This window comes from Pristis pectinata, chromosome 13 (genome assembly GCF_009764475.1).
Source record: "Pristis pectinata isolate sPriPec2 chromosome 13, sPriPec2.1.pri, whole genome shotgun sequence".
Taxonomy (NCBI): Eukaryota; Metazoa; Chordata; class Chondrichthyes; order Rhinopristiformes; family Pristidae; genus Pristis; species Pristis pectinata.
The window spans coordinates 52,251,305-52,275,797 of record NC_067417.1 but is presented as its reverse complement, the minus strand read 5'-3'; the positions used below and the strand labels follow the sequence as shown (position 1 = coordinate 52,275,797).

The window sequence follows — 24,493 nt, the reverse complement described above, 5'->3', positions numbered from 1 at the left end:
ATGGGCTTACATGGGGTGGAACTTAAGAGTGTTCAAGAAAGTCTCCTCAAGCAATATATAGAGGGCCCTACGAGGGAGAGGGCAAAGCTTGACCTACACGTGGGTAATAGGGCAGGACAAGTGTCTGAGATGTCTGTGGGGGAGCACTTTGGGACCAGTGACCATGGTTTTATTTTAAAGTAGTTATGGGAAGGGACAGAACTGGTCCACAGGTTCAAGTTCTAAATTGGGGCAAGGTGAATTTTGACGGTATTAGACAGGAGCTTGGAAGGTTTATTGGAGTAGGTTGTTTGGGGGCAAAGGGATATCTGGCAAGTGGGAGGCTCTTAAAATTGAGATAGAGCTCAAGGTCAACATGTTCCTGTTAGAGCGAAGCGCAAGGCTGGAAGGAGTAGGGAACCCTGGATGATGAGGGATTTGAGGCCCTGGTCAGGAAAAAGGAGGAGACATGGGTCAGTTACAGGTAGCTGGGATCAATTGAAGCCCTGGAGGAGTATAGGAGTTGCAGGAATATACTCAAGAAGGAAATCAGAAGGGCAAAAAGGGGCATGAGCTAGCTTTGTCAGAGAAGATTAAGGAGAATCCAAAGAGATTTTATGTACATTAAGGGAAAAAGTAGCTAGAGAGAGAATAGGACCCCTCAAAGACCCAAGGAAGCATCTGTGTGTGGAGCTGCAGGAGATGGGCAAGGTCCTCAATGAATATTTCTCTTTACCTTGGAGAAGGACATGAAGACTTGGGAACGAGGAAAAGTAAATGGGGATAGTCCGCATTAGTAGTGGAGGTGCTGGATGGTAGACAAATCTCCAGGGCCTGACCAGGTATATTCAAGAACATGGTGGGAGGAGAAATTGCAGGAGCCCAGGCTGAGACATATGCATCATCGTTAGCCATGGGTGAGGTGCCAGAAGACTGGAGGGTGGCAAACGTTGTGCTTTTAAGAAGACCTGCAAAGAAAAATAAACCTGGGAACTAAAGACTAGTAAGTCTAACATCTGTGGTAGGTAAGTTACTGGAGAGGGTTCTGAGGGATAAGGTGTACGTGCATCAGGAAAGGCTGGTAGATTATGGGTAGTCAGCACAGCTTTGTGCATGGGAGCTCATGCCTTATGAATTTGATTGAGTTTTTTGATGATGTGACCAAGAAAGTCGATGAGGGCTAGGTGGTGGACGTGATCTTTATGGACTTCAGTAAGGCCTTTGATAAGGTTCCACATGGTAGGCTGCTCTGGAAGGTTAGATCGCATGTGATCCAGGGAGAGCTGGCGAATTGGATGCACAATTAGCTTGATGGTAGGAAGCAGAGGGTGATGGCGGAAGGTTGTTTCTTGGACTGGAGGCCTGCGACTAGTGATGTGCCTCGGGTCGGAGCTGGGCCCATTGTTGTTTGACATCTGTGTCCTCTATATTTGGATGAGGATGTCCAAGGCCTGGTTAGTAAGTCTGCAGATGACACTAAAATAGGTGGTGTCATTGACTGTGAAGATAGTTATCAGCATTTACAGCGAGATCTTGATCAGCTGGGGAAGTGGGCCGAAGAAAGGCAAATGGCATTTAATTCAGGTAAGTGTTAGGTGTTGCACTTTGGGAAGTCAAATCCAGGTAGGGCGTTCACAGTGAACGGTAGGGCTCTGGGGAGTGTTATAGAACAGAGGGACCTTGGAGTTCAGGTACATGGTTTCCTGAGAGTGGAGTCACAGGTGGACAGGGTGGTGAAGAAGGATTTTGGCACACTGGCCTTCGTCAGACAGGGCACTGAGTATAGAATTTGGGAGTTTGTGTTGGGGATGTTCCAGATGCTGGTGAGGCTGCACTTCAAGTGTTGTGCTCAGTTTTGGGCAACCTGTTGCAGGAAAGATGTGATTAAACTGGAAAGAATGCAGAAAAAATTTACAAGGCTGTTGCCAGGATTTGAGGGATTGAGTTATACGGAGATGTTGGACAGGCTGGGACTTTTTTCCTTGGAGCATGGGAGACTGAGGGGTGACCTTATAGAGGTGTATAAAATCATGACGAGCAAAGATCAGGCAAATACAGTCTTTTTCGCAGGGTTGGGGAATCAAGAAATAGGGGGCATAGGTTAAAGGTGAGATGGGAAAGATTTAATAGGAACCTGAGGGGCAAGTTTTTTACCCAGAGAATGATCGGTATATGGAACGAGCTGCCAGAGGAAGTGGTTGAGGCAGGTATATTTTACAACATTTAAAAGGTATTTGGACAGGTACATGGATAGGAAAGCTTTAGAGGGAAATGGGCCAAACGAGGGCAAATGGGACTCAGATCGGCATCTTGGTCAGCATGGACCAGTCGGGCTGAAGGGCCTGTTTCCGTGCTGTATGACTCCAGGACTATGACATGGTGGGCTGAAGGGCTCGTTCCTGAGCTGTATGACACTGACTCTGAGTCAGGAGTACCAGTGGCATTACTGAGGGAGTGTCACTGTGGGAGGGGCGGTTCTGAGGGAGTGCCACACTTTGGGGGGAGGGGGGAGGGGGGAGGGACACAGGACTGAGGGAGTGACCCTGTGGGAGGAACAGTACTGAGCAAGGCCCGTACTGAGGGAGAGGCAGTACTGAGGGACCACTTTTCACATTTTCAGATTGACAGGAGGGGTGGTGTGTGGGGAATTTGAGCCGGAGGGGGTGGGGGGGGCGCAGTGAATTTGCCCTTGCTTAGGGGCTGTTGTTGGGGAATGCCCGGGCATTGGAAATGAGTCTTGCGCAAATCAGACTTGGTCTTACACTCGTGTTGTTGAGCCTGATTTAGGCATCACGATGCATCGAGGAAGGGGAGAGGTGTCCAGTCTGTTTGATCTTGGGGTCCAGAAACCTCTGGGTTTGGCAGTTGCCTCAATTTGAGCAGGGATAGGAGTTTGTCAAGTAGGAATGGGAGTGCAGGAGTGACACAGGAGCCTTGCCCTTTCTCCTTGTGCAATCTGTGTACTGTACCTGCAGCTTGTACAGAGCTGAAGAAAGGCTGTGGGGAAGAAGGGCCGTCTACCACAGGAGAGGGAAGTGAGGAGGATAGTAGGGGCAGTACAACCAGGGGTGCTGCTGTTCTCTGCACTTGTGACCAAGGTTGTCAAGGGCTGTGTTGTCTGCCCTGTGCCGGGAGTAGGGCATCTCCTGGAGCTGCAGGATCATGAAGTGGGGGGGGGGGGGGAATCGCCACAGGTTGTCGAGGTGTTGCATTGAGAGAGGTTCTGCTGAGGAAGCTTGCTTGCAGTGCTTGGCCTTTGTGAAGTGCTGGGAGCACAGCACTGTCTCTGAGAGAGGAGACCATGGCCAGTGTGGGTTAGGGCTGTGTTAACGTTGGCACGGATCAAGTTCCACTGCGAGCAAGGATTCCAAGCATCCAGTGGAGGTGAACTGGTGGGTGCTGAGGCCAGGGTCCTGCCTGGACGATGGGGTGGAGTGAACAGCACGTTGTAATGTGATCCTCAGAGTTACCAGGAGATGGAGTTGGTCGGTGATGGGGAAGGTTGTGCCTGTCCTGTATGTGAGGTGATTCAGTGAGGAACATCGAGCCACACGAGCCACAGAGGTGTGCACAGCTACATTTATTATCCACAGTGTTATTCTGGTGTTCTGGGTTATGGATCTGGCTCACTGCCCGTTCTCCTTCCATGGGAGCAATTGCTCTGAGCATCACAGGAAGCAGCAGGGACGTAGGTGGATTGAGAACAGGGCAAACCACATCCCCAAGGAAAGAGGGCCAGGGCTGGCAGTGCACTGATCCAGGAATCAGAGGGAAGCGGAGGATAACTGCAAGTTGAGTGAGGTAGCAGCCAGCTCGTGTTGCCCCGGCAGCGTGTTGTGCTTGATGCATCGCCTCTGTTACTGGGCTCTGAAAGGCTCCACTGTGCTCTGCTGATCTAACCCTGCTGAAAGTGTTTCTTCAGCATGTCCAGTGCTTTCTGCATCCATGACTCGGTGGGGTGCACACAGATCTCCACGCCCCCCTTCGTCTTGAACCTGTGCAGAGAATAGTGAGGTCAGTGTGTGGCGAGGTGACGAGCCAGGTACACATGGCTACAGTTTCCGCTGGATCGTCATCAACAACTCGGTCATTGCACTATGTGCCCACCTCCTGAAAACTCTGCAGCAGGGAACACAGGACATAGAACAGTACAGCACGGGAACAGGACCTTCAGCCCACCATGTTGTGCTGAACTAATTAAATTAGTAATTAAACGCCCAATTAAACTAATCCCCGCTGCTTACACAAGGTCCATATCCTTCCATTTTTGGCACAGTCACATACCTACCTGCGAGCCTCTTAAACACCTTCGTCGCATCTGCCTCCACCACCATCCCCGGCAGCACGTTCCAGGCACCCACCACTCTCTCTTTAAAAAAAACTTGCCTCGCATATCTCCTTTGAACTTACCCCCTCACTTTAAATGTATGCCCTCTAGTATTAGACATTTCGACCCAGCGAAAAAGATATGGGCTGTCTACTATATCCACACTTCTCATAATCTTATAAACCTCTATCAGGTCTCCCCTCAGCCTCCACTGCTCCAGAGAAAACAACCCAAGTTTGTCCAAACTCTCCTTATAGCTCATGCCCTCTAATCCAGGCAGCATCCTCTTCTGCACCCTCTCCAAGGCCTCCACATCCTTCCTATAGCAGGGCGACCAGAACTTAATGCTATGTTCCAGATGCAGCTGAACCAGAGTTTTATAAAGCTGCAACATCACTTCCTGACTCTTTAACTCAATGCCTGGACTAGTGAAGGCAAGCAGGCCATACACCTTTTTTACCACCGTATCAACCTGTGCAGCCACTTTCAGGGAGCTATGGACTTGGACACCAAGATCCCTCTGTACACCAACACTGTTAAGGGTCTTGCCATTAACAGTGTACTGTCTCCTTACATTACAGACCAGTGAGCCTAACGTCTGTGGTGGGCAAGCTGTTGGAAAGGATTCTGAGAGATAGGATCTATGAGCACGAGGCGAGGGAGGAGATTGCTGAACTGTTAGTGAGGATCGTTGTCCACGGGAATGGTACCAGAGGATTGGAGGGTGGCAAATGTTGTCCCCTTATTCAAAAAAGGTAGTAGGGATTGTCCAGGGAATTACAGACCAGTGAGCCTTATGTCTGTGGTGGGTAAGCTGTTAGAAAGGATTCTAAGAGATAGGATCTATGAGCATTTAGAGAATCATGGACTGATTAGGGACAGCCAGCATGGCTTTGTGAAGGGAAGATCTTGCCTCTCAAGCCTGATAGGGTTCTTTGAGGAGGTGACCAGGAAGATTGATGAGGGTAGTGCAGTAGATGTGGTCTACATGGATTTTAGTAAGGCGTTTGACAAGGTTCCACATGCTAGGCTTCTTCAGAAGGTCAGAGGGCAAGGGATCCAGGGAGGCTTGGCCATGTGGATTCAGAATTGGCTTGCCTGTAGAAAGCAGAGGGTTGTGGTGGAGGGAGTGCATTGGGATTGGAGGGCTGTGACTAGTGGTGTCCCACAAGGATCGGTTCTGGGACCTCTACCTTTCGTGATATTTATTAGTGACTTGGATGAGGAGGTAGAAGGGTGGGTTAGCAAGTTTGCAGACGACATAAAGATCGGTGGTGTTGTGGATAGTGTGGAGGGCTGTCAAAGCTTACAGAGGGATATTGATAGGATGCAGGGCTGGGCTGAGAAGTTGCAGATGGAGCTCAATCCGCAGAAGTGTGAGGTGGTACGCTTTGGAAGGACAAACTCCAAGGCGGAGTACAAGGTAAATGGCAGGATTCTGGGCAGTGTGGAGGAGCAGGGGGATCTGGGGGTTCATATCCACAGATCACTGAAAGTTGCCTCACAGGTGGATAGGGTAGTTAAGAAAGCTTATGGGGTGTTAGCTTTCATAAGTCGTGGGATCGAGTTTAAGAGCCACGAGGTAATGATACAAAACTCTGGTTAGACCACACTTGGAGTACTTTGTCCAGTTCTGGTCGCCTCATTATAGGAAGGATGTGGAGGTGTTGGAAAAGGTGCAGAGGAGATTTACCAGGATGTTGCCTGGATTGGAGAGAATGGAGTATGAGGAGAGACTAAGGGAGCTGTGGCTTTACTCTTTGGAGAGAAGGAAGATAAGAGGAGACTTGCTAGAGGTATACAAAATATTAAGAGGAATAGATAGAGTGGACGCCAGCGCCTCTTTCCCAGGGCACCAATGCTCAATACAAGAGGGCATGGCTTTAAAGTAATGGGTGGGAAGTTCAAGGGAGATATCAGAAGAAGGTTTTTCATCCAGAGAGTGGTTGGTGCATAGAATGTGCTGCCTGGGGTAGTGGTGGAGGCTGATACATTGGTCAAGTTCAAGAGATTGTTAGATAAGCATATGGAGGAATTTAAAATAGGGGGATATGTGGGAGGAAGAGGTTAGATAGTCTAAAGGTGGTTTAAAGGTCGGCAGAAGATGGTGGGCCAAAGGGCCTGTATTGTGCTGTATTGTTCTATTAGATCTCCCAAAGTGCAACACCTCACACTTGGCCAGATTGAACTCCATCTGCCATTTCTCCACCCATATCTGCAACTGATCTGTAACCCTCTGTATCCTTTGGCAATCTTCTCCACTATCCACAATGCCACCAATCTGTGTATTGTCTGTGAACTTACTAACACAACCCACCCATGTTTTCATCCAAGTCGTTGATATATATTGATATATATCACAAACAACAGAGGCTCCACTTCTGATCCCTGTAGAACACCACTGGTCACAGACCTCCAGCCAGAATAAGTCCCATTGACCACTACCCTCTGTCTTCCCTGGGCAAGCCAATTCTGAATCCAAACGGCCAAGTCACTTAATCTTTTGGATCAGTGTCCCATGAGTGCCATGTCAAATGCCTTACTAAAATCCAAATAGGCAATACCCCCGGTTCTACCTTCGTCAATCACCTTCACACCTCCTTGAAAAACTCAGTTAAGTTAGTAAGAAATGACGTGCCCCGCACAAAGCCATGCTGACTGTCCCTAATTAGGCCATGGTTTTCCACACGGTCATAAATCCTATCCGTAAGAATCCTTTCCAATGACGTAGACTCATTGGTCTATAGTTTCCAGAATTATCCCTATTTCCCTTCTTGAACAATGGAACAACATTAGCTACTCACCAGTCCTCTGGGACCTTATCTGTGACTAGAGAGGACACGGAAATCTTGGTCAAAGCCCCAGCAATCTCAGCTCTTGCCTCTCTCAATAACCTGGGGTATATCCCATCAGGCCCTGGGGACTTATCCACCTTAATGTTCTTCAAGGGGACCTTGATGTGTTTTGCACTGGCCAGTCTGACACCAGTGCTCCCCATTGGACACTGGCAAGTTCAGAGTGTCTGCAGAGCACGTGGGCCAGTGTCCCACCGACAGAAAACACTGGTGCCACACTGTGATAGCACACACAGCTGTAGATGCAGCACCATGCTATACAAATGCAGGGATAGTTTCCCTGATTCTTAGTTCATGTTGTCTGAACGATCATCAGCTGGGATACCACGGCGTTCCAAATTAATGGACCGTGGGAGCCAAGCTCAGTTGTGACGTCTCCCATGGTCAAATACGGTTGATAGTGGCTGTATTTGAGTATGAAGCACAGTGTTTGAGATCACATTGGTGAGGCTTTGTCAGTGAGTGTTTGAGGTCACAGTGGTGAGAGTTTGGCTATGAGGCTTCAGCGAGGAGGCCGAGCAGAGGTAAGAGAAGCTCAACGTAGGTAAGGACTTTCAACCTTAATCTTCACACTCGGTGCATGTGGATGTCAGTTTGGGCAGCAGTATGCTCGTCCTGCAGGATGTGGGAGATCAGGGAGACTTCCAGTGACATTGAGGACTACACATGCAGAAAGTCTATCCAGCTACAGCTCCAAGCTGACTGCATTAAGGAGCTGGAGTTGGAGCTGAATGCACTTGGGATCATCTGGGATGCTGAGAGCATCATAGATAAGAGTTTCAGTGAGGTGGTTGCACCTAAGGTGCAGGTAGTTGGGTGACCACCAGGAAAAGTAGATGGGGTGCAAGACTCCCCTGTGGCCATTCCTCTTGAAAACAAGTATACCGTTTTGTTGGGGGGGGGGGGGGGTGTAATGACCATTCAGGAGAAAGCAGCAGGTAGGTCTGTAGCACCAGAACTGGCTCTGAGGCTCAGCAGGGAAGGGTGAAGGCAGAAGGAACTGTAGTGATAGGGGACTCGATAGGGGGGTGGACAGGAGATTCTGTGGTCACAAAGGGGCCCTCTGGAATGGTGTGTTGCCCTTCTGGTTGCAGGGTCTAGGAAGTCTCGGAGCAGCTGCAGAACATTCTCAAGGGGGAGAGTGAGCAGCCAGAAGTCATTGTGCACGTTGGCGCAAATGACATAGAGAAAGGAATGAGGTCCTGCACAGTGAGTATACGGAGTTAGGAAAGAAGTTGAAATAACAGGACCTCATGGGTAGTAATCTGTGAGTTACTCCCTGTGCCCTGAGCTAGTAAGGGTAAGAATAGGAGGTTGGGCAGATGAATGCATGGCTGAAGAGTTGGTGCAGGGGGCAGGGTCTCAGTTTTTTTTGGACTATTAGGATCTCTTCCGGGGCAGAGGTGACCTGTACAAGAGGAATGGGTTGCACCTGAACTGGGGGGGGGGGGGGGATGTGGAACCAATATCCTGGCGGGCAGATTTGTTAGTGCTACTTGGGAGGGCTTAAACTAGTCTGGCAGCGGGATGGGATCCAAAGCAGATGGGAGGCTGGAAGTAGAGACAGAATTCAATGCCAGTAAGATCAGTAAACAAGACAGGCAACAACATGGCAGGGAGCGAGGAAAGACTGTTGGATTAAATTGTATTTATTTCAATGCAGGGTGCCTGACAGGTAGGGAGGATAAACTCAGGGCATGGATAGCTACGTGGGACTGGGATATTACAGCCATTACAGAAACGTGGCTCAGGGAGGGACAGGGCTGGCAGCTCAGTGTTCTAGGGTACAGGTGCTATGGTGGGATAGATGTGGAGGAGAGAGAGGAGGGAGAGTTGCATTTCAGCTTAAGGCGAACATCACAGCAGTAGTCCGAGATGAAATTACTGAGGCCTCGTCCGGTGAAGCTTTATGGGTGGAGCGGAAAACTAGGAAGGGGATGGTCACCTTGCTGGGATTGTACGATAGACCCCCTGATAGTCAACGGGAATTAGAGGAATAAATATGCACTGGGACTGCAAGAAGTTGCAAGAATAATAGGGTTATCACAGTAGGTGATTTTAACTTTCCTGACGTAGACTGGGACCTGCCATAGCACTAAGGGCTTAGATGGCGTGGAATTTAAGTATGTTCAAAGTTTCCTCAGGCAATATATAGAAGGCACTTCTCGGGAGAGGGCAAAGCTTTGACCTATTCTTGGGTAATAGGGCAGGACAAGTGACTGAGGTGACAGTGGGGGAGCACTTTGGGACCAGTGACTATAATTCTATTAATTTTAAATTAGTTATGGAAAGGGACAGACTGGTCAACAGGATCAAGTTCTAAATTGGGGGAAGGCAAATTTTGATGGTGTTAGACAGGAACTTGCAGAAGCTGATTGGAGTAGGTTGTTTGCAGGCAAAGAGACCACAGGCAAGTGGGAGGCTTTCAAAAGTGAGATATCAAGCTCGGCATGTTCCTGTTAGAGGAAAGGGCAAGGCTGGTAGGAGTAGGGAACCCTGGATGATGAGGGTATTGAGGCTTTGGTTAGGAAAAGCAAGGCATGGGTCAGGTACAGGCAGCTGGGATCAGGTGAATCCCTGGAGGAGGATAGTGGATGCAGGAGTGTACTCAAGAAAGAAATCAGAAAGGCAAAAAGGGGCATGAGATAGCTTTGGCAGTGAAGATTAAGGAGAATTCAAAGAGATTTTATAATTGAGGGAAAAAGAGTAGCTAGAGAAAGAATAGGGCCCACTCAAAGACCAAAGTGGACATCTTTGTGGAGCCGCAGGAGATGGGCGAGGTCCTCAATGAATATTTTTCCTTGGCTTTTATGTTCGGTCCTTGAGATTGTTAATGTGGAGATCTTGGGTATAGTCCGTATTACAGCAGAGGAGGTACTGGATGTCTTAAAATGCATTAAGGTAGGTAAATCTTCAGACCCTGATAAGGTGTGTTCAAGAACACTGTCGGAGGCTGGAAAAGAAATTGCGGGAGCCCTAGCTGAGATAGATGTATCGTCGTTAGCCACAAGTGAAATGCCAGAAGACCGGAGGGTGACAAATGTTGTGTCTTAAGAAGAGCTGCAAAGAAAAACCTGGGAACTATAGAACAGCAAGTCTAACATCTGTGGTAGGTAAGTTACCAGAGGAGATTCTGAGGGATAAGTTATACAAACATTTGGAAAGACAGGGCTTGATTAGGGATAGTCAGCATGGCTTTGTGTGTGGGAGGTCATGTCTCACAAATTAGATTGAGTTTTTTGAAGAAGTAATGAAGAAGATCAATGAGGACAGGGAAGTAGATACAGTCTATATGGACTTCAGTAAAGCCTTTGATAAGGTTCTGCATGGTAGGCTGCAATGGAAAGTTGGATCGCATGGATCCAGGGAGAGCTGGCTAATTGGATGCACAATTGGCTCGATGGTAGGAAGCAGAGGGTGATGGTGGAAGGTTGTTTTTCGGACTGGAGGCCCTTGACTTTTGGAGTTCCCCAGGAGTCAGTACTAGGCCCATAGCATTTTGTCATCTGTATCAATGACTTGGATGAGAATGTTCAAGGCATGGTCAGTAAGTTTGCAGATGGTACTAGAATGGGTGGTGTCGTTGACAGTGAAGATGGTTATCAGGATCTACAGAGGGCTCTCAATCAGCTGGGGAAGTGGGCTGAGGATTGGCAAATGGAGTTTAATTCAGATAAGTGCGAGGTGTTGCACTTTGGGAAGACAAATGAGGGTAGGACTTTTACACAGTGAATGGCAGTGCCCTGGGGAGTGTTGTAGAACAGAGGGACCTAGAAATACAAGTACATGGTTCCCTGAAGGTGGCATCACAGGTAGACAGGGTGGTGAAGTAGGCTTTTGGCATACTGGCTTTCATCAGTCAGGGCACTGAGTATAGAAGTTGGGACATTATGTTGCAGTTGTACAAGACATTGGTGATGCCACATTTGGAATATTGTGTTCAGGTTTGGTCAACCTGCAATGTGAAAGATGCCATTAAGCTGGAGAGATTTGCAAACATATTGCCGGGACTCGAGACTGAGTTATGGAGAGAGGTTGAGCAGGTTGGGACTTTTTTCAGGAGACTGGTGAGTGATCTTATAGAGGTGGATAAAAGCATGAGGGGCACAGATAGGATGAATGCGCATAGTCTTCTTCGCAGTGTTGGGGAATCAAGAACTAGCACAGGCATAGGTTTAAGTTGAGAGGGGAGAGATTTAATAGGAACTTGGGCAACTTTTTCACCCAGAGAGTGGTCAGTATATGGATTGACGTGGTAGAGGCAGGTACTTAAAAGGTACTTGGACAGGTACGTGGATATCGATAGGAAAGGTTTAGAGGGATATGGCCAACCGAGGGCAAACTAGCTTAGATGGGAATCTTGGTTGGCAGGGACTAGTTGTGCTAAAGGGCCCATTTTCGTAGCCTCGGGACTTGATGACTGTTTGAGTTGTATCAATGTGTAAAATTCCCATGATAAAATAGTACGGAGCCTCTGGAGCTGGACTGGATACGGGCAGTAGATTTCCTCCCAGCAGGTCGTTGTTGAATCAGTTGCTTTTTCAAGATCATCTGCTTGTGTCCTGCTCCCTCATGGAGCCTGGTTCATTTTGTTAAGTTCCAGGTTTATTTAATTACTTGAATTTAAGTTCCCCGGCTGCCAGAGTGGGATTTGAGTTAGTCTCTCTGGATCAATGGCCTCGAACTTTGGCTGCTCCTTCAGTAATTTACCAGCCCTAAACTGCACCCATTGTTTGGAGACACACTGGGAGAATGGGGGGAAGCTGGCAGGAATAGGAGCCAGGATAGCTCCAGGGGTAATGGACTGCTGGCAAAGGGCTGCACCACTGCCTACATCTCTCACTTTTACGTCAAAGATCATTGGCCTGAACTGTTCCCCATGTGCCCCTCTCCACAGATGCTGCCTGACCTGCTGAGCATTTTCTCTTTACTTCCCCACCGTCTGCAGTGTTGTGTTTCTGAACCACTGGGATGTATTGACTGATGACCCTTTGGTTGCTAGTTGGGGTTTGAAGGACTGAGTGGCCTGGCACAGCTGTGGTGCATAGTCATAGAGTCACACAGCACAGAAACAGGCCCCTCAGGCCAACTGGTCCATGCTGACCAAGATTCCCATCTAAGCTAATCCCATTTGTTTATGTTTGGCCCATATCCCTCTAAACCCTTCCTATCCATGTACCTGTCCAAGTACCTTTTAAATGTTGTTATTGTACCTACACCAACCACTTCCTCTGGCAGCTCGTTCCAGGTACCCATCACTCTGTGGGTGAAAACGTTGCCCCTCAGGTTCCTATTAAATCCCCCCCCCCCCCTCAACTTAAACCTTACCCCCGGTTCTTGATTCCCTAACCCTGGGAAAAAAACTGTGTGCATTCGCCCTCCTAATTTTATGCACCTCTATGAGACCACCCCCCAGTCTCCTATGCTCCAATGAAAATAGTCCCAACCTGCTCAACCTCTCCCCATATCTCAGTCCCTTGAGTTCTGATAACATTTGCATTAATCTCCTCTGGAATCTTTCTTATAGCAGGGTGACCAAAACTGAACACAATATTCCAAATGTGGCCTCAGCAACGCCTTGTACAACTGCAACATAACATCCCAACTCCCATACTCAATGCCCTGACCAATGAAGGCCAGTGTGCCAAAAGCCGCCTTCACCACTCTGTCTACCTGCACCGCCACTTTCAGTGAACCATGTACTGTACTCCTAGGTCGCCCTGTCCTACAACACTCTCTGGGGCCCTGCCGTTCACTGAAAGTTCTACCTTATATTGTCTTTCCAAAACACCTCACACTTAGTCGAGTATGTGCAAGTAACCATGCCATTTGATTGACTGAGGTTGTGTACCTCTTGGGCTATCATAAAGGTTACCACTGCCCCATTGCTGTGTACTTACAGTGTACTGGGTGGGGTGCAATCCAGTTCCACTTCTGGCTGATCAGTGAGTCTTTCCTTTGGCAGGAAAGGAACATTTGGAATCACTGTGGGTAAAAGAGAATAGCATCATCTTCCCATCAGCTTGAAACCACTGGTAAAGTATCTGCAGTTTTACCACCACTAGTCAGCTCTCAATAGACCCACAGTCTTTCAGTCTGTCCTCACGACAGGCTGGTCACAGTCAGTAATTTCATTGGCCTGTGTACCTCGGTTCTGCTGGAGAGCTGCCCCTCTGGGCCGACCCCAGGTGAAAGGGCCGGAAATACTCCACAGCTTAGGCAGTATCTATGTAGAAACCACAGCCAACCTTTCAAGTGGGTGATCCTTCACCACTCCAGTTCCATGGGAGAGCAGGTTCAGACTGAGGGAGGGGGAACTGTTTGGTATTGGTTTATTATTGTCACTTGTACTGAGGTACAGTGAAAAACTTGTCTTACATATGGATCATACAGGTCAGTTCATTACATAGTGCATTGAGGTAGTACAGGGTAAAAACAATAACAGAATGTAAAGTGTCACAGCCACAGGGAAGTGCATTGCAGGTAGACAATAAGATGCAAGATCATAACAAGGTAGATTGTGAGGTTAAGAATCCATCTCATCATATAAGGGAACCGTTCAATAGTCTTATCACAGTGGGGTAGAAGCTGTCCTTGAGCCTGGTGGTACGTGCCCTCAGGCTCCTGTATCTTCTACCTGATGGGAGAGGGGAGAAGAGAGAATGAGCCGGGTGGGTGTGATGTTTGATTACGCTGGCTGCTTCACCAAGGCAGCGAGAGATATGGAGAGAGTCCATGGAGGGGAGGCTGGTTTCCGTGATGCGTTGGGCTGTGTCTACAACTCTCTGCAGTTTTTTGCAGTCCTGGGCAGAGCAGTTGCGGTACCAAGCTGTGAGGTCTTGAGTCCATGTACAAGGAAGCAGTGGAGGGCCACAAAGGCCACGTTTCTCAATGGGGTTTGTGTCAGTGCTTCGATTGAAATGATGATCTGCCTGCTGAGCCACCTGAACTGTTTCATGACCTTCTGTTGTCAAGTGACTGCATGCCCCGAGAGGCTCAGTGGAAATTCATTACCTACCACCCACAGCCTCCTCCTATCTGTCTCACTGAGATCCTCCTGCAGGACTGTCCTGGGTGGCCATTTTGCTCTGGTCCCATGGAGTTCCCTTCCTCCTCTCTGCACTGCTTTCCTCTTCTCCGCATCCACCCTCTCATCCCACATCCACAGCACCAATGGCATTCTCCCCTGATCCCAACCTGCTGCACCTCCCTCCCCACCAAAGGCAGAGCAGGCCTGTGCAGCAAATTCTCCTGCTCCTGTTTTTTCTGCTTATGATTGACTTTTTGGTGGAAATGTTTGAAAAGGAACAAAAGAAACTTGTGTATCCATTTTGGCCCGAAGCACTTTCATTGTCTGCATACGTACAGCGATGAAGGAAGAAGCAGGTGATCCAGAAATGTCCAACCCCTCCCCCAGTGATTGGCTCTGGGGGCTGGGATGTTATCGCCATAACAGGAACACTGCTGAAAGAAGGGCAGGACTGGCAGCTCAATGTTCCAGGATACAGATGTACAGGTGTGATAGGTGCAGGTAAGAGAAGGGGGGAGTTGCCTTTTTGATGAGCGAGGTCATAACAATGGTCCTTAGAGAGGATATTCTTGAGGGATCATCCAATAAGGCCATATGGGTAGAGCTTAGAGACGAGAAGGGGATGATCACTCTGATGGGATTGTATTGCAGGTCCCCCAATAGTCAGTGGGAGTTAGAGGAGCAGATATGTAGGAAGATTTCAGATATGTAGAGGTTACCAAGAAGGTCGATGAGGGAAAGGCAGTGGACCTTGTCTACATTGACTTTAGCAAGACCTTTGACAAAGTCCCGCATGGGAGGCTGCTCCTGCAGGTTAAGTCGCTTGGCATTCAGGATGAAGTAGTCAATTGGATTCAACGTTGGCTTAGCGGGAGAAGCCAGAGAGTGGTAGTAGATGGTTGTCTCTCTGACTGGAGGCCTGTGACTAGTGGTGTGCTGCAGGGATCGGTGCTGGGCCCGTTGTTGTTTATCATCTATATTAATGATTTAGATGATAATGTGGTAAACTGGATCAACAAATTTGCAGATGACACCAAGACTGGGGGCGTCGTGGACAGCGAGGAAGGCTATCAAAGCTTGCAGCGTGACCTTGACCAGATGGAAAATGGGCTGGAAAATGGCAGATGGAATTTAATGCAGACAAGTGATGCACTTTGGGAGGACAAACCAGGGTAAGGCTTACACAGTGAATGGTAGGGCTCTGAGGTGTGCGGTAGAACAATGGGACCTGGGAATACAGATCCATAGTTCCTTGAAAGTGGTGTCACAGATGGATAGGGTCGTAAAGAGAGCTTTCGGTACATTGACCTTCATAAATGAGGGCATTGAGTGCAGGAGTTGGGATGTTATGTTGAAGTTGTACAAGACATTGGTGAGGCCAAACTGAGAGCGTTGTGCGCAGTCCTGCTCACCTACCTACAGGAAGGATATCAATAAGCTTGCAGAGTGCAGAGAAAATTTACACGGATGTTGCCGGGACTTGAGGACCTGAGTTATAGGGAAAGGTTGAATAGGTTAGGACTTCATTCCCTGGAGCACAGGAGAATGAAGGGAGATCTTATAGAGGTGTACAAAATGATGTGGGGTATAGACGAGGAATGCATGCATGTTTTTTCCCCTCAGGTTGAGTGAAAGGTGAAATATATAAGGGGAATCTGAGGGGGAACTACTTCACTCAGAGGGGGGTGTGAGTGTGGAACGAGCTGCCAGCGGAATGGTGGATGCAGGTTCAATTGTAACATTTAAGAGAAGTTTGATAGGTACATGCATGGGATAGGTACATGGATGGGAGAGGTTTGGAGGGATATGGTCTGGGTGCAGGTGGATGGGACTAGGCAGAAGATCAGGTCAATGTGAACTAATTGGGCCAAAGGGCCTGTTTCTGTGCTGTAGTGATCTATGGCTATATCTGTAAGAATAATAGGACAGTATTAGTGAGAGATTTTAACTTCCCTAATATTGGCTGGGCCACCCATAGTGCAAAGGGCTTGGACAGGGTGAATTTGTTAAATGTGTCCAAGGAAGTTCCTTAATCAATATATAGCAGGTCCTGCTAGAGAGGACGCAACGCTGGATCTCTGAGGGAACGAGGTAGGGAAAGTGACTGAAGTGTCAGTCAGGGAGCGCTTTGGGTCCAGTGACCATAATTCTATAAGTTTTAAGATAATTATGGAGGACGATAGGATTGGTCCACAAGTTAAAGTCCTCAACTGGGACAAGGCCAATTTTGGAGGCATTGAGCGGTATCTTGCAGAGGTCGATTGGCTGAGACTGTTTGCTGGTAAAGGGACGTTTGGGAAATAGGTGGTTTTTAAAAGAGTCGTATCGAGAGTCCAGGGGCAGCATGTTCCTGCTGAGGTGAAGGGTAAGACTGGCAAGTTTAGGGAACTCTGGTTGATAAGAGATATTGAGGCTCTGGAAAAAGGGAGATATACATCAGGTGCAGGCAATTGTGAACAAGCAAATCCCTCAACAAGTATAAGAAGTGTAGGAGTGCACTTAAGAGGGAAATCAGGAGGGCAAGATGAGTGCATGAGATGGATCTGGCAGGCAGGGATCAGGAAAATCCCAAGAGATTCTACAGGTATATTAAGAGTAAAAGGGTGGCTAGGGAGAGAATATGTCTTATTACAGATTAGCATGGCCGTCTGTATGTGGAACCAAAAGAAATGGGAGAGATTTTTAATGAACATTTCTCTTCAGTTTTTACTGTGGACAAGGTCATGAAAGCTAAGGAATTGCAGCAAATGAGTTGTGTTATCCTGGGCCACATACGGATTACCAAAGACAAGGTACTAGCAGCCTTAAAGTGCATTAAGGTGGATAAATCCGCAGGGCCTGAACAAGTGCATCCCCAGACCTTGTGGGAAGCCAGGGAAGAAATTGCAGAGGCCCTTGCAGAGATACTTGCTTCATCCTGAGCAACAGGTAAAGATCTGGGAGGGTGGTGAATACAGTGCCATTATTTGAAGAAGAAGCAGCAAGGACAAGCCAGGAAACTACAGGCCAGTGAGCCTGACATCAGTGGCGGGTAAATTACTGGAGAGGATTCTGAGGGACAAGGGTCTATTGGCATTTGGATAGACAAGTCCTGATTAGGGATAGCCAGAATGGCTTTGTGCATGGGATTGTGTCTCACAAATCCATTAGAGTTTTTTTTTGAAGAGTTTTGGGAAGTCAAGAGGGCAGGGTCATGGACGTTGTCTACATGGACTTTAGCAAGGCCTTTGACAAAGTTCTGCATGGAAGCCTAATCTGGAAGGTTAGATGGTAGAGGATCCAGAGAGAGAGCTCCATGGATGCATAGTTGACTTGATGGTAGGAACCAGCGGGTGATGTTGGAAGTTTTTTGGACTGGAGGCCCGTGACTAGTGTTCCTCAGGGGTCAGTGCTGGGACTTGTGTCATTCATCATTTCAATAAACAATTTGGATGAGAATGTGCAAGGCATGGTTAGTAAGTTTTTTCAGATGACACTAAAGTGGGTGGTACTGTAGACAGTGAAGAAGGTTATCAGACATTCCAGGGGGATCTTTATGAGCTGGGTAAGTGGGCTGAGGAATGGCAAATGGCATTCAATTCAAAGTGCAAGGTGCTGTATTTTGGGAAGTCAAACCAGGGTAGAATTTTCACAGGGTGCTGGGGAGTAGAGCAGAGGGGTACAAGTCCATAGTTCCTTGAAAGTGGCATCACAGGTAGGCAGGGTAGTGAAGAGGGCATTTGGCACATTGGCCTTCAGTCAAGGCGTTGAGTATAGAAGTTGGGACATCACATTGCAGTTGTACATGAAGTTGGTGAGGCAGCATTTGAAGTATTGTGTAAAGTTTTGGTTACCTTGTTAGAGGAAAGATGTCATTAAGCTGGAAAGAGTATAAAGAATATTTACAAGAATGTTGCCAGGACTTGAGGGCCTGAGTTATAAGGAGAGGTTGGGCAGGCTAGGACTTTATACTTTGGAGTGTAGGAGACTGAGGGGTGATCTTATGGAGGTGTATAAAATCATGAGGGGCATAGATAGGGTGAATGCACACAGTCTTTTTTCCGGGGAAAGGGAATCAAGAACTAGAGGGCATAGGTTTAAGGTGAGAGAGGAAAGATTTAAAGAGGAGCTGATGGACAACTTCTTCACGCAGAGGGTGGTGTATATACGGAATGAGCTGCAAGAAGAAGTGGCAGAAGCGGGTACAATAACAACATTTAAAAGATATTTGGACGGGTACATGGCTAGGAAAAGTTTAGAGGGATATGGGCTAAATGTGGGCAAATAGGACTAGCTGAGATGGGCATCTTGGTCGGCATGGACCAGCTGGGCTGAAGGGCCTGTTTCCGTGCTGTAATACTCTATGACATTACATATTGTAGGAGAACAAGAGAGAGTTCATTTGACCTGCATGGGGCAGTAGCTACACAGATCTATTAAGTACCATGAAGCAGCCAACAGTGCAGATGGCAACCATCTGGGCAACCGATAAACATTTGTCAAGACCACCTAATAATAAGGATGAAGAAAGCTCATGTAAAGTTAGGGATCTGACCGAGGTGACTCCTGTTAAGCACGAATGCCACAAAGTCGTGAGCCAGGGATTATTGAATGCTATAAATTTCTGGTCCAGTCACAGGAGACCTGACATGGTGATGGGAGAGGCAGCTAAACATGGAACTTCCTCCCTGTGTTGAAAGAGTTTCATACTTATTGGATATAACCAGTTCATTGAGGAATCTGATGCACTAAACAGGATCACAATTAATTATTGGAGACACAAGAGACCACAGATGCTGGAATCTGGAGCAACACACAAAACGCTGGAGGAACTCCGCAGGTCAGGCAGCATCTGTATCCATTTCCCTCCACAGATGCTGCCTGACCCACTGAGTTCCTCCAGCATTTTGTGTGTGGCTCACAATTAATTATGGTTACAGCACGAAATCGTTGGGAAAGGAACAAACGTGGGAACTGAATAGTTCTCACGGGAATACAATTTGAGGGATTGGCATTAAAGTGCCTCACCCCCGAGGAAGGGATTTGTAAGAAGCAGGTGAGACAAACAGTAGATGTTTCAAGTCTATAAGGCTATTTTGAAGTGTTTCTGATGTGTCTGAGTGTTTTAGAATTGTATGGATCCATGTAAAGGTTGTTAAAGCAAACACAACATGGCTTACAGTAGGGAAGTAAAGCACAGTGATTGGTTAAATCAATGCAAAACAATGTTCATTGCTAAAGAAGGTGCTGAAACAGATGTTTGTAATGGCCAGGCCACTGATTTAGACGGTGCTGTTATGTTGTAAGAGACAAAGCATCTATTGATAACGCACGAATAAAGTAGTTGAAACAAGGAAGATGTGGCAGGACATTAAGAGAGAGAACCAAGGAGGGGCTGAAACATTCAAAGGACCAAGTCACTGAAGCAAAAGAGGTTTGTGACAGGACGTGAGACAGTTCAGAGGTGCCAGTGACCAGCCCAGTCAGGAAGAGAGCAAGCTCAGTTCTGCTTAAGAGCATAAGAAATAGGAGGAATCGGCCATCAGGCCTGTCGAGCCTGCTTCGCCATTCAATGGCTGATCTGGCCATGGACTCAGATCCACCTACCTGCCTTTTCCCCATAACCCTTAATTCCCCTACTATGCAAAAATCTATCTAACTGTGTCTTAAATATATTCAATGAGGTGGCCTCCACTGCTTCCCTGGGCAGAGAATTCCACAGATTCACTACTCTCGGGGAAAAGCAGTTTCTCCTCAACTCCATCCTAAATCTGTTCCCCTGAACCCTGAGGCTGTGTCCCCTAGTTCTAGTCTCACCTACCAGTGGAAACAACTTACCTGCCTCTATCATATCTATCCCTTTCATAATTTAATATGTTTCTATAAGATCCCCTCTCATTCTTCTGAATTCCAGCGAGTATAGTCCCAGGCGACTCAATCTCTCCTCATAGGCTGACCCCTTCATCTCCAGAATTTGGGTGAACCTCCTCTGCAGCGCCTCCAAAACTAGTATATCTTTCCTCAAGTAAGGAGACCAGAACTGCACACAGTACTCCAGGTGCAGCCTCACCAACATCCTGTACAGTTGCAGCATAACCTCCCCGCTCTTAAGTTCAATGCCTCCAGCAGTGAAGGGCAACGTACCATTTGCTTTCCTGATAACCTGTTGCACCTGCAAACCAACCTTTTGCGATTCATGCACAAGCCCTCCCGAGTCCCTCTGCACAACAGCATGCTGCAATCTTTCACCATTTAAATAATAATCTGATCTTCTATTTTTCCTTCTAAAGTCAATGACCTCGCATTTACCAACATTTACTACATCTGCCAGACCCTTGCCATTCACCTAACCTATCTACATCTCTCTGCAGACTCTCCGCATCTTTTGCACAGTTTGCTTTTCCACTCAATTTAGTGTCATCAGCAAACTTAGATACGTTACGCTTGGTCCCCTCTTCCAAATCGTTAATGTATATCGTGAACAGTTGCAGGCCCAGCACCGACCCCTGCGGCACCCCGCTCACCACTGATTGCCAACCAGAGAAACACCCATTTATCCCAATCCTCTATCAATGCTAATACATTACCCCCGACTCCATGCATCATTATGGATAAGTCTTTTGTGCAGTGCCTTATCAAATGCCTTATGGAAATCCAAGCATATAACATCCACCTGTTCCCCTCTATCCACTGAGCTCATTATATCCTCAAAGAACTCCAGTAAGTTTGTCAAACAGGACCTGCCCTTCTAGAACCCATGCTGTGTCTGCCTGATGGAACCACTTCTATCCAGATGTCTCACTATTTCTTCCTTAATGATAGCTTCAAGCATTTTCCTGACTACAGACATTAAGCTAACTGGCCTATAGTTACCTGCCTTTTGCCTACGTCCTGTTTTTAAACAGTGGCGTGACAGCACCTGTCTTTGAATCTGCTGGGACCTGCCCAGAGTCCAGAGAATTTTGGTAATTAGAGGGAATAGTGAATAATAATTCCCTCCTAAGGAGGGAATAGTGAAGAAATGTCAAATGTGTTTGTGAAATGGCAGGTAAAATAGCTCAGGAAACCACCAGCTACCAAAGAGAAAAGGGCCAGAGTGAGAGAGATGGGGTGGAGAATCTCAGCCAGAAGCTGTAATCCACAGCAGGAGCAGCCAATCACTGTCACTCAGTGCCAGTCATCTGGCTTTGGGGAACAGTCAGTGAATATTGTCTATGTGAAGTGTTGCTGTTTTTAACTGGATGCAATTTACTTCATTAATCTGTTGTACTGATAACCAGACTACCTGTGGAGGATGGGTTATTGTAGTCATGGATGAGAGTCTTGAGTTAGGTTGATTTACGTATGAATTGCCATATAGTGGAGAGCCAGATGGGAGATGACTAGCGACTGACACCAGATACTATTTCGTTCACAGGACAGCAGATGAGTCAGATGAGTGTCATTGACCACCGGTAGATCTTTGTGGAGTGTTAGTTCTGATCAATAGGGTCTCTTTGAAGTTCATCAGATACCAACCGGGGGTCTCTGGGGAGATTGTAATGTCGAGAAGGGTGTGGGTGTTCTGTGGGAGGGGTGTCTGAGTAAGCACCAGGAGCACCTTTCCAGGGCACAGCCATGTTCGTCAGACAACAGGGTGAGGATCAGAAGCAAGGTAGGGCAATGAGTTTAATTGTTTACACTGTCCAATAATGATTCTGCACAACAGAGTCATGGAGGGATACAGCAGGGAAACAGGCCCTTCGGCCCACTGAGTCTGTACCAACCATCACCACCCATTTACACTAATCCCATTTTATTCCTCCCACATTCCCATCAACTGCCTCCAGACTCTTCAACTCACTTCCACAATAGGGGCAATTTAATTAGGGGCTGGTTAATCCACTGGCCTGCATGCCTTTAGGAGTTGTAAATAGTTTAGTCATAGATTCGCACAGCACGGAAACAGGCCTTTCAGCCCAATTCATCCATGCCGATGAAAACGTACAGTATATTTGAGCCAGTCCCATTTGCCTTCATTTGACCCATATCCCTCCAAATTAGAATTGGAGTTAGTTTATAGTTGTCCCATGTACTGAAATACAGTGAAAAACTTGCATACAGTTCATACACATCAATTCATTACACAGTGCATTGAGGTAGTGCAAGGTAAGACAATAACAGAATGCAGAATAGTGTTACAGTTACAGAGGAAGTGCAGGCAGACAATAAGGTGCAAGGTCATAACGAGGTATTGTACTATCATATTGTACTAGGGAACCATTCAATAGTCTTATAGCAGCAGGATAGAAGCTGTCCTTGAGCCTGGTGGTACGTGCTTTCAGGCTTTTGTAAACCTTTCCTATCCATGTACTTTATCCAAAAGTCTTTTAAACATTGTAATTGTACCTGTCTCTAGCACTTCCTGTGGCAGCTCGTTCCATATACCCACCACCCTCGTTTGTGAAAAAAGTTGCCCCTCAGGTCCCTATTAAATCTTTTCCCTCATCTTAAATCTATGCCCTCTAGTTTTAGACTTCCCTACCCTGGGAAAAAGACTGTGACCATTCATCGCTCTCGCTCTCTCAGTAGTATTGCTCCGACACTGTGTGCACAGTCTGCCACTGTGTGACTGACAGTCACCAAGCTGACCTTCGGAACGTAGGTTTGAAATCCCAGGATGTTGGAATGGGTGACGTCTGTCCTTACCTGCTGCACCGGTCGGCTGTGTGCAGGCCATTTCCAGGAGGAGGAGTCCGAGAGCAAAGTGACCCTTCATATCTGGCTGGGAATCACACTCGGGGTGAGCAGTAGGGGCAGAAGCAGAGAGTCGGTAGAAATGTGAGAGCACGTTTCTGTTATTTATACCGAGGTGGAGAGAGGACTGGGAACGAGAAAGGCTGACATGGCATTTCTTTCTACCCGTGCCTGGAATGTGAGTGTGATCCTGCTGTGTAATTAATTTGGAAACTTGCACGCTTGGATACAATGGAATTACTGGATTCTCTGCCAAGACCCATAGAGCTGGATTACTGGATGCCCATTGTTGGTCATGTCAGTTCATGCCAGCCTCACAGGGACCCAGGATGGAATGCGAGTCAGTGTCGCTGTTGGTCGGTGTCCAGGAGTCTGCCCACACTCTCAGTGTTGCTGTGGAGATGGACCCAATGTTAGTCGGCCTGACAACAATTGGCGACGACACAATTCCCAGGGTGGCACCCCTCCAGGTCACGGGATCATTGGCGCGGTCTCTGGGACGTGCTGAGGAACACAAAGGCGTTATGTAAGTGTTCTCTCTCCTCCCTGTCACCCCCGGTGAGTGAGGTCACTGAACACAGACCGCGTGTGAAGAGTTGCTGCTCTGTTATAGCTCTGATGCAGTCGGATGTTGAGCACCAGTGGTCACAGTTTGGGGAATGGGGCTCAGCCACTTGCGACTGAGAGCGGTGAACCTGTGTGATTCCCTACCACAGAAAGCAGTTAAATCTGAATCATTCAATGTATTCCAGAAGGAGTTGGATTTTGTTCATGAGCGGAAAGAGATGAAGGAACAGCGAGAGAAAGCAGGAACGGGGGCTGGTCTGTGATCACAGAGCGGCAGAGGAGGGTAGGAGGGGCGAATGGCCGCCTACGCTGTGACGTTCCATGTTTCTGTGTCAGGCTGACTGCTCTGTGGTTACCCTGTGGAACTGCCATCCCTCCGTTGAACTGGGATGTGATGGTCTTCATATTCTGCTTGTGCCTGATCACAGGAAGACAGCGATGGAGGATCCCGCACAAGGTGCTGGTCCCTACTCGAGTCAGGACTGCCCCTGCTGCACTCCCACCACTGACCAATACAGACCACACTGTCCTGGGCTCCCACCGCTGACTGATACAGACCCACACTGACCTGGGTATCACCACTGACTGGTACAGACCCACACCGTCCTGGGCTCCCACCGCTGACTGGTACAGACCCACACTGACCTGGGTACCACCACTGACCAGTACAGACCCACACTGTCCTGGGCTCCCACCGCTGACCGGTACAGACCCACACTGACCTGGGTACCACCACTGACCGGTACAGACCCACACTGTCCTGCATAGCACCCTGCCTGGTACAGACCCACACTGTCCTGGGCTCCCACCACTGACTGGTACAGACCCACACTGACCTGGGTATCACCGCTGACCGGTACAGACTCACACTGTCCTGGGCTCCTACCGCTGACTGGTACATACCCACGCTGTCCTGGGTACCACCACTGACCAATACAGACCCACACCGTCCTGGGCTCCCACGGCTGACCGGTACAGACCCACGCCGTCCTGGGCTCCCACGGCTGACCGGTAGAGACC

General features: G+C 48.0%; 1 protein-coding gene across 1 annotated transcript; it reads right to left on the bottom strand.

Annotated features, from left to right (window-relative positions):
- Nucleotides 1–3,386: 3,386 nt before the first annotated feature.
- Nucleotides 3,387–23,093, bottom strand: LOC127577535 (C-C motif chemokine 4-like). The gene is made up of 3 exons (XM_052028782.1): nt 22,859–23,093; nt 13,062–13,146; nt 3,387–3,974 (listed from the first exon to the last, which is right to left on the bottom strand). Exons 1-3 carry the CDS (start codon nt 22,926–22,928, stop codon nt 3,875–3,877), a joined length of 255 nt encoding a protein of 84 aa, XP_051884742.1. The 5' UTR covers nt 22,929–23,093; the 3' UTR covers nt 3,387–3,874.
- Nucleotides 23,094–24,493: the final 1,400 nt, after the last annotated feature.

Coding starts and splice junctions, on each gene's coding strand:
- LOC127577535 (XM_052028782.1), bottom strand. CDS start 22,928: ATGAAGGGTCACTTTGCTCTCGGACTCCTCCTCCTGGAAATGGCCTGC. Junction 13,147..22,858: donor ACAGCCGACCGGTGCAGCAG/GTAAGGACAGAC, acceptor TTTTACCCACAG/TGATTCCAAATGTTCCTTTC. Junction 3,975..13,061: donor TGCACCCCACCCAGTACACT/GTAAGTACACAG, acceptor TTCTCTGCACAG/GTTCAAGACGAAGGGGGGCG.